Here is a 10,270-nt window from a genome sequence, read left to right as displayed (position 1 = left end):
TGTCCCGGTGTGGTGGTCTCTCTATGTGACGGTTCCCCGGTGTGGTGGTCTCAGTGTGACAGTGTCCCGGTGTGGTCGTCTCTCAGTGTGACGGTGCCCCGGTGTGGTGGTCTCAGTGTGACAGTGTCCCGGTGTGGTGGTCTATCAGTGTGACGGTGCCCCGGTGTGGTGGGCTCTCAGTGTGACGGTGCCCCGGTGTGATGGTCTCTGTGTGACGGTGTCCCTGTGTGGTGGTCTCTCAGTGTGACGGTTCCCCGGTCTGGTGGTCTCTCAGTGTGACAGTGCCCCTGTGTGGTGGTCTCTGTGTGACGGTGCCCCGGTGTGGTGGTCTCAGTGTGACGATGTCCCGGTGTGGTGGTCTCTCTGTGTGACGGTGTCCTGATGTGGTGGTCTCTCTGTGTGACGGTGTCTCGGTGTGGTGGTCTCTGTGTGAGACGTTGCCCCGGTGTGGTGGTCTCTCTGTGTGAAGGTGTCCCGGTGTGGTGGTCTCTCTGTGTGACGGTGTCCCGGTGTGGTGGTCTCTCTGTGTGACCGTGTCCCAGTGTGGTGGTCTCTCTGTGTGACGGTGTCCCAGTGTGGTGGTCTCTCAGTGTGACAGTGCCCCGGTGTGGTGGTCTCTCTGTGTGACGGTGCGCCGGTGTGGTGGTCTCTGTGTGACAGTGTCGCGGTGTGGTGGTCTCAGTGTGACGGTGCCACGGTGTGCTGGTCTCTGTGTGACGGTGTCCTGGTGGGGTTGCCTCTGTGTGACGGTGCCCCGGTGTGGTGGTCTCTCAGTGTGACGGTCCCCCAGTGTGGTGGTCTCCCTGTGTGACGGTGTCCCGGTGTGGTGGTCTCTCTGTGTGACGGTGCGCCGGTGTGGTGGTCTCTGTGTGACAGTGTCGCGGTGTGGTGGTCTCAGTGTGACGGTGCCACGGTGTGCTGGTCTCTGTGTGACGGTGTCCTGGTGGGGTTGCCTCTGTGTGACGGTGCCCCGGTGTGGTGGTCTCTCAGTGTGACGGTGCCCCGGTGTGGTGGTCTCCCTGTGTGACGGTGCCCCGGTGTGGTGGTCTCTCAGTGTGACGGTCCGCCGGTGTGGTGGTCTCTATGTGTGACGGTGTCCCGGTATGGTGGTCTCTGTGTGACGGTGCGCCGGTGTAGTGGTCTCTATGTGTGACGGTGTCCCGGTGTGGTGGTCTCTCAGTGTGACGGTGTCCCGGTGTGGTGGTCTCTGTGTGACGGTGCCCCGGTGTGATGGTCACTCTCTGTGTGACGTTGTCCCGGTGTGGTGGTCTCTGTGTGATGGTGCCCCGGTGTGGTGGTCTCTGTGTGATGGTGTCCCGGTGTGGTGGTCTCTCTGTGTGACGGTGCACCGGTGTGGTGGTCTCTGTGCATGACGGTGTCCCGGTGTGGTGCTCTCTGTGTGACGGCGCCAAGGTGTGGTGGTCTCACTGTGTGACGGTGCCCCGGTGTGGTGGTCTCTCTGTGTGACGGTGCCCCGGTGTGGTGGTTTCTCAGTGTGACGGTGCCCTGGTGTGGTGGTCTCTCTGTGTGACGGTGTCCTGGTGTGGTGGTCTCTGTTACGGTGCCCTGGTGTGGCGGTCTCTGTGTGACCTCTGTGTTGAGGTGTCCCCCCTGTGTGGAGATCTCCTTCGATTTCCAGGTAGTCTAGTGGCCCGGCTAGCTGTCTTGTCCAGAGTCGGGGGTCTCAGCCTCCCTTGGTGATTTTTTTAGTGGAGGCTTTGGGCCAAGTATTCCCTTGGCCCGGCATGGTGGTCTTATCCTGGTTGTGTCCGCAGGACATTCCTTCTTTGCTTAATCAGCTTTCGCTGAGCCCTGGAGCCGTTGGCTGAGTTGTGATGAACTTTGTGTTCATTTTACTTTATTCTTTGACTTACCTTTTGTTATAATGTCGGCACCGTGCTGTGGTCACTCTATTTTTCATGTTAACGTGAGCATTGAACCGGAGACGTCTCCCTTAGCCCAGTTGAAACCTTGAGGAGCTTTATGAGTTCATTGTGTCTCTGTGAGTGCGGGTGAGGGTGGGTGGAGGTTAGAGTGATGTGAGTCGCAGCCCCAGCTTTGGGCACTCGGGCCTGTACCAAGGGAGTGTGACACTGTTAGGGGAGCCTAACAACTCTCTGAGGAAAGAGCTTTCTTCTTGTCTCACTCGCTCTTGCTGACTTCTGGGTGTGACGTTAAACCGAGGCCCTCTCGGGTTCACATCAAACCACAACCGACATCATCAAACTGGGTTTTCTGGCTGTCACCTTGCCAACGGTAGGGCCTTCCAAAATGGCTTCTGCTTCCTGGCGTGTTCGTCAAACACCAGATACACACGGACATCCATGGAAGACAAACAAAATCACTGCACTTCCTTCCTGCTCTTTCACTTTGAAGAGTTTTACGTCTAGGATCTTTTCTGATTGAAATTAATTTGTAAAGGTGATGATCACCATTTAGCAACCTGCCGTCAGGTAATTCCAGCTGAAGAAATTCACTTCATATTCACAGCACGTCAGCACCTAGAGTGTGAGAAAGGGCAAAACTGCTGGAGTATGTGCATGCTTAACGTGTCCTCGTAGAAAACCTTCAGAATTGTTTCACATCTGTGTCAGATGTCGCTCTTTGTACGGTATGGATGTGGAATAGAATGAGGAAGACGCTGGATCCAAGCCGTAGAGATTTGAGAATTCCTTGTACGTTTTCTGCTTCGAAGGTTAAAGAGCTTTGAGGCAGGAGGAGCCTACAAGAAGGTGTGGGGGAATAACCAGGATGGTGTGGTGGCCAGCCAGCCTGCCCGGGTGATGGACGATCGGGAACAGATGGCTATGAGCGGCGGCTACATCCGAAGGTAAACCGTTCTGTCATCAGAGGGGAAGGTGGAAAGGTCTATTCATGACATTCATTCCTGTCACACTGGCATGTGGCCAGAGGATTATGTTTGATGAACTGGTCAATGTTAAAAATCACACAACTCCACGTTATAGTCCAACAGATTTATTTGGAAGCACTAGCTTTCAGAGTGCTGCTCTTTTATCAGGTAGCTGGTGTAGCAGGATCCTAGCTACCTGACAAAGCAGCAACGCTCCGAAATGCTAGCACTTCCAAATAAACCTGTTGGACTATAACCTGGTGTTGGGTGATTTTTTAACTTTGTTCGCCCCAGTCCAACACTGGTGTCTCCAAATCAGAGCTGGGTGATGTTAGGCCACAGGGTGGCACGGTGGCTCAGTGGTTAGCACTGCTGCCTCACAGGGCCAGGGACCTGAGTTCGATTCCTGCCTCAGGCGATTTTGCACATTCTCCCCGTGTCTGCATGACTTTATTCTGGGTGCTCCGGTTTCCTCCCACAATCCAAAGATGTGCAGGTCAGGTGAATTGGCCATGCTAAATTGCCCATAGTGTTCAGGGATGTGTAGGTTAGATGCATCAGTCAGGAGAGGTGCAGAGTAATAGGGTAAGGGAATGGGTCTGGGTGGGATACTCTTCAGTGTGGACTTGTTGGGCCGAATGGCCTGTTTCCACACTGTAGGGATTCTGTGATTCTACCTATGAGATTCGGACTTTGAATCCAGCCTGGACAGATCAAAGTATTGTTGAGATAAGAGACAGGTTGAAGCTTTCCATCAAAGCACTCATCAAGTCAGATACAAGAATAGCACATTTCAAAGGGGAGAACAATTTACGCTGCATGAGAATAAGGGTGCTGTTTGATCTGTAAGATGAATATTCGGATTGGTCAAGGGATTATCAAAGTTAGTGTAGCTGAGAAACATTGTTGCATCAGGTTACTTTAAAAGCTGGACATAGTCCTCTTACCTGCAGATGACCAGCCCCCTGTGTGTGTATTTAAGCAGCTTTCAGCAAGTGCAAGTGACTCATATTGTGAACACACCTGATCGTCTTCAGTTGATGTTAATGTCAATCTTACAGTAATCGGGATAGTTCAAAGTGTTGTCCAGTCACACGATCACAATAGACATGCTCGGCGTTTTGCAGACATGGTCTGGTTGAATGCAGGGAGAAAGTACTCTGCTTACTGTGAACAACTGAAGGGACCATGTTTTTGATACAACCCACCAGTTGGTGGATCGTACCTGGCATCACACAGGCACTGAAGTTCATTCCTCACATTATTCATCCACTGTAGAGCCATCTTAGTGGAGATTCCTACCCTGCATGGTCGCAGTGCGGAACGGCTACCTGTTGCTGAAATGTTTGAGAGACCTTCATGAGTTAGCACCATGCACAGGGTGCTAACTGGCCTGATCTGATCACAAGGACATTTTGATGGGCCCTATTTTGGCATCAGGTCTACTCGGTGAACAAGCAGCTCGGGCCCAATTTACAGGGGGCGCCAGTGAGGCCGAACATGTAATACATGGAGCAGTCAGAATCCCGAGGAGTACTGTGGCCTGTGAAGATAGGCTCAAAGTAGATTGAGGTGGAGAACCTAACAGCAGCTTTCTCAATGAGCACACTGAGCTTATTGGACTACTTAGGCAGAATTCCAACACTTAAATAGACACTTTGGATAGGTACGTGAAAAGGAAAGATTTAGAGGGATATTGACCGTGAGCAGGCAGGTGGGACTAGTTTAATTTGGGATTATGTTCAGCACGGACTGGTTGGGCCGAAGGGTCTGTTTCTGTGCTGTATGATCCTATGCTGAACTTAAGTGCAGACTGACAGATTCAGAGACATCCTGATGGAAATGATGTCGTGGGTCATCTCAGTAAAATTATAGTCAGAAGCATTAAATTATTTTTAAAAAGAGGTTTGTAATTGGTCAAAGGAAGTGGGAAATTGCAAGAAAATGGGAGAAATGTAAAAGTGGGTAGGGTCACTTTTCAGTCATGAGATGTGGGCGCCATTTAATGCCAATCCCTGACTGGTCTGGGGAAGGTGGTAGAGAATTGCCTCCTTGAAACACTGCAGTTGTTCCGATGTTGGGATAATGCTGTTAAGGAGGGAATTCCAGGATTTTGACCCAGCCACACTGAAGGAACAGCAATATATATCCAGGTCAGGGCAGTGAGTGACTTGGAGGGGAACCTGCAGGGGATGGTGTTCATCATGTATCTGCCACCCTTATCCTTTGAAGGTGCTTTCAAAGGGAGTTCAACACACAGCAGGTTTGAAAGTGAGGACATTGCCAAAGTCTGAAGTTGAGTCCATGTTCAATGCTCAGACCACAGGTTTAAGTAGGACAGAGAAGGAAAACCCAAAATTGGACTCAAGCCTTCCTTGAGTAGCTGCAGACATCAACTCTCAGATAGAGACAAAAAAACTGCAGATGCTGGAATCCATGGTGGACAAGCAGGAGGCTGGGGGGACACAGCAAGGCAGGCAGCATCAGGACGGAGAGGGAACACAGCAAGGCAGGCAGCATCAGGAGGCTGAGGGAACACAGCAAGACAGGCAGCATCAGGAGGCTGAGGGAACACAGCAAGGCAGGCAGCATTACGAGATGGAGAAATCAACGCTTCGGGTGTAACCCTTCCAATCAGAGGCCACCTGAGAACCCACAGCCAATCAGAAGTTCAGTAATTAGAGCCAATGGGATACAACGGTTCAGCTAGACCCTCCCTGTCTCAGATAATAACATACTCCAGCTTGAACAGACAAAATAGGTTTTAGCACAGATTCAGTCAATTCTCTAAATGGTCTCAATCCAGCTCATTTCTCCCCTCTGATGTATCTATTTAGGATTGAGAAGTGCACCTTGCACTCCATTGGTTCAATCAAGCTGTCACCTGATCGGTTTTAAATTTTGTGTAAAAAAAGTAATTGTAAAAACTGCCTTGACTGAAAATTTCTAAGGACCGCCAGTCCTCATTTCTCAATGCGATACGTTCAGTCAACTTTCGAGTTTGGCGCATTGCTGATTTTAACGTCTCACCCCAGGCAATCTGTCTGATTCCAGAGTCACTGAGGACGCTCGGGAAAATGAGATGGAGGAAAACCTGGATCAGGTGGGAAGCATCATCGGAAACCTGCGACACATGGCTCTCGACATGGGCAACGAGATCAGCTCCCAGAATGCCCAGATTGACCGGATTGTGACCAAGGTAAGAATAGTACGATTGAGGAACGTTTTGTTTGAGATAGTGGGACGTTAAGGATGAGGCGTTTTGGCAAAGCACCCAGAGTGTTCCAACTAACATTTAGTGACTGTTAGAAACGAAAATCGCTTCTCAATAATCGCTCTAGACAAATTCAGGAAAACAAAGTTTTATTAGCAAGTCTGCAGAGTTGGGTACTCTTCTGAGAAAAGCGCCCCGAGGCTAACAATGTCTTCTGATTAAATACAGGACAAGTCCCTCCCCTCTGTGGCTCTAAAGAGTCACGAGGTTCACATTCTAAACCTTCAGCAATTTTCCATTCTATATCCTTATCTTAAAGTCTATAGCAGATGTCTCCCGAGTTGTTTTTTTCTTCTTACCCTGTAGTCTTATCAGTCTAGGACTTATTCTTCTCTGTCAGAGTTAGTGGTCCTATTAATCAAGGACTTGTTTTTCTATTCTGTTTGAGTGGTCTTATCAATCAAGGACTTGTTTTTCTACTCTGTCAATGTGAGTGGTCTTATCAACCCGTAGCAGCAGATGTCTCGTCTTTTATTACAGAGAAGCATGTTTTACCCTACCCCTATGGCTCTATTCCCCTTAGACTCTGAGGTCATGCACATCTCAGTTCTTTGTACCGAAATTGTCTCTCACAGTGACCAAATTGTTTTGGGTGTGTCCATCAAACACCAAACAATGACCACGTTGGATCATTACCGGATGAGGCGCTAATCATTAGATCAAGCTCCAGTTTCTCTTCATAATATTGACAAACTGAGGTTGGAAGCATCTGACCAAATCTGACACATTCAACGGGAAGCCGCGTTGCTATTGCAATTAAGTACATTTGACATGTTGTAGTTTTAGAAACACAGTCTGTGCAGAGCAAGACCTCAACATGAGATTCCAATGAGATAATGCATCAAATTTATTAATGTTGGTTTGATGAATAAACGTTGATGAGGTCTTCTCTGTTCTGTCTGAAAGATGGCACCTCTGACAGTGCAGCAGTCCCTCGCTACAGCCCCAAAGGCTCCACCTGAATTATTATGCGCTCTTTGCTGAATGAAATCCTAAGCAACAGTTTGCCCATTAAACTTGCCCAGTTTTGAAATGTTAGGCACCTTCTCTACTGATGCCAATTACCTGGCGAAGTAATGTCAGTTTCACGTGAATGTTCCTTGCTAATCTATGCCTAGTGTTACTCCATGTGAACCGACCTTGGAAGAACATAGCACCCAGTGTCCCGCACAACCTCAGCATAATGTCCCAACTCCAATACTCAAAGGACTGAGCAATGAAGGCAAATGCCTTTTTAACCACCCTGTCTATATGTGATGTAAAATTGAAGGAATTATGTACCTGCACCTCTAGTCTACTCTGTTCTACAACACTACCATTAATTGTATAAGCTTTACCCTCGTTTGTTGTATCTAAACACAGTATCTCACATTTATCCAGACTGAATTCCATTTTTCAGCCCATTAACCCATTCGATCAAGATCCCTTTGTAATCGTGTTGGGCTGATGCATCATCCTTTAGGCTACTTTTGTATTAAAGCTATAACCAACAGAAATAAGACATAAATAGCATCACCAAGATGTTTTGCAAGGGGAACAGAGTGAAATTGGGCTACAGAGCAAAGACTGAGAGAGGCGTGTGGGGAATTGTCCAAAGGATTGCTTTCGGAGGTGAAGTGAAGAGGGGCTGAATGGGAGAATGTGAGAGAGTGAGGACAGAAGATTTTATTGAAGGGTCGGTACTTGTGCTAACCTCTGTATGTTGTACTTCCACAAGGGGGATATGAACAAAGCTCGTATTGATGAAGCCAACAAACATGCCAACAAGATGCTGGAGAGTGGCTGAAGGAAAGGAGTCCATTCAGCCAGCCCACTCTCACTGCCAGATTCCCCATCCCATTCTCCACTTGCAGCATCTGAAAGGTCCTGGAAGGGCAACTCCCCCTGTGCTGTGATAGGAAACCACAAGGTTCAATATCTTTGTGTACATTTTAATTTATTTTGTAATTTTTTCAGTGTAACAAATTGTTCCATTTGTGGAAAGTGTATCTTTTTAAATGTGAGTTTGTATTAATGCCTGTCCGAAGAGTAAATGGAGTGTATTCAGTTTTTAATCTTGTACTCGTCAGTGGTATTTTTTATGTTCCAGTCGTTCTCTGTAATTGTAATAAACATGAGCACAAAGAACGAGCTTGATTCATAGTTGAATCCTGATAAAGCCACAACCGACTCCAAAAACCACTTCCAACCAGAGAGCTTTAACTTGTAATTTACTTGTAAACTATTATGGATGGGAATCAAATGACAATTGGATGGTTCCTAGTCTAAGGTCGTGCCTCTGCGCTCTGCCTGTGAACAGGGATCTCCAGGGAGAAAGTGAGGACTGCAGATGCTGGAGACCTCTGTTGAAGAATGTGGTGCTGGAAAAGCGCAGCAGGTCAGGCAGCGTCCGAGGAGCAGGAGAATCGACATTTCGGGCATACACCCTTCATCAGGATTGAGGCTGATTCCCGATGAAGGTTTTATGCCCGAAACATCGACTCTCCTGCTCCTCGGATGCTGCCTGACCTGCTGCGCTTTTTCCAGCACCACACTCACAACAGAGGTCTCCAGCACATTTCAGATGGGATTTACTGGAATTGTCAGGTGGAGTTTCTCAGGTGCCAGAGGTTTCCCTGCCCCTGCTGTTTTTTCGAGGCTACACCCCTTGTTAAAACACGCCTTCGTTTCTGGTAGGATGCGTTGTGCATAAATCAGGATTTAGTATTTACCTCAAGGGGTTGGAATTGAGGTAATACATTCGGCTTTCGAGGTTTGGCCCCAGGTGAGCGTTTATCAGGAGATGACTGTAGTTGTTTATAATAAAGAGACAGCCTCTTTCCCAGTAATCTGCCCGTTCTCAGATTTGGGATTTTTTTATCTGTGTCCTCCGAACTATCCTTGAGGAGAAAGTGAGGTCTGGAGATCAGAGCTGAAAATGTGTTGCTGGAAAAGCGCAGCAGGTCAGGCAGCATCCAAGGAGCAGGAGATCAGGCAGCATCCTGTTCCCTGGATGCTGCCTGACCTGCTGCGCTTTTCCAGCAACACATTTTCAGCTCCGAACTATCCTGTTTATTGGGAATGTGGGATGAATTTCAAGGCCTTTTTTTTTCTGGTAGCTTTGCAATCACCGAAAGCCAATAAAACACAGTAGGGAAGACTTGAGACATTCCAGTCAATATTTAGGCAAAGTAGAGGCGGGAGGGGTGAGGGAAGAATCTGAAGGATGCACCTTGCACCCACCTCCCCCAACCCTCCCTGCTCAATCTCCCGGCCCCCAGACTCAGTTGCGTCCACAATAAACACATTAAGGAAATAAACGTGTTTCCTGCTACCTCCAACCTTCGATATTTTCTAACCAACCTGTTCAGAGATGTGATTGCCCATCCACTGGAGCAAGTGGGACTCGAAGCCGGGTCTCCTGATTCAGAGACAGGGGCATTACCACTGCACCACAATCATTGGATACGGTTGCCGTCTCCCTTGAACACACCAATTTGATGTTCTGCACCCAAAAATGTGAAAATTCTTGAAGGAAGCCTTGGAGGTCGGGAAATGGCTTCCCTCACCCTTAGCAATTCCAGTGGGGCCCATATTCCCGCTATCCACATTACCCCTTTAGGAACTGCACTCAGTCCTCATGGTTGTCCACTTTAATCTCGAACAGTTCACCTTTGATGTTTCAAAACGTTGAAATAAATAAAACAGGAGACATGAGGCCTAAGACCCTGCTATTCCATACCACGACAGTGAGACCTTGCCAAATGAAAGTCTGGCTCTTAATTAATTATTTTTCTAATCCTACTGTTTTAAACGGGGTGGGGGGGGGGGGATGCTGTCTGTTTAAATGCTCGTTAACTTGTCGGCTCACTGTTCCTGTGGTTCCCTGATGGTTTTCTGCACCAATGAAAGTAGCACAAATGTCTCTCTGCAAATGTCATCACGGCCTGACCCAACCCCAACCCCAACCGGCCTTGCAAGAGATCTGCATGCGGCCCGTGTGGAAATACAAACCGCCCCCTTTTTCCCTGCTCCGCCAGCCGGGGGTGGGGGTGGGTGGGGGAGCTTGTGGTGCCGATGGTTTGTTACCACTCGCCCAGCTCCGAGATCTGTTCTTCCTTCGCCAGTTTAAACGATGCATCTGCTAACAGTGCATGGCAGTGTTT

The 10,270-nt window shown here is 48.6% G+C and overlaps 1 protein-coding gene across 1 annotated transcript; it reads left to right on the top strand.

The window, feature by feature from the left end:
- The first annotated feature begins 2,667 nt into the window (after positions 1-2,667).
- LOC122546431 (synaptosomal-associated protein 25-like) lies at positions 2,668-8,252 on the top strand. The gene is made up of 3 exons (XM_043685144.1): positions 2,668-2,830; positions 5,906-6,050; positions 7,843-8,252. The coding sequence occupies exons 1-3, from the start codon at positions 2,784-2,786 to the stop codon at positions 7,909-7,911; spliced, it is 261 nt and encodes an 86-aa protein (XP_043541079.1). The 5' UTR covers positions 2,668-2,783; the 3' UTR covers positions 7,912-8,252.
- Positions 8,253-10,270: the final 2,018 nt, after the last annotated feature.

Source organism: Chiloscyllium plagiosum, unplaced genomic scaffold, assembly GCF_004010195.1.
Source record: "Chiloscyllium plagiosum isolate BGI_BamShark_2017 unplaced genomic scaffold, ASM401019v2 scaf_80148, whole genome shotgun sequence".
NCBI classification, from domain to species: domain Eukaryota; kingdom Metazoa; phylum Chordata; class Chondrichthyes; order Orectolobiformes; family Hemiscylliidae; genus Chiloscyllium; species Chiloscyllium plagiosum.
Note: the sequence above shows the minus strand (reverse complement) of the source record. Positions and strands in the feature narration are given on the sequence as shown.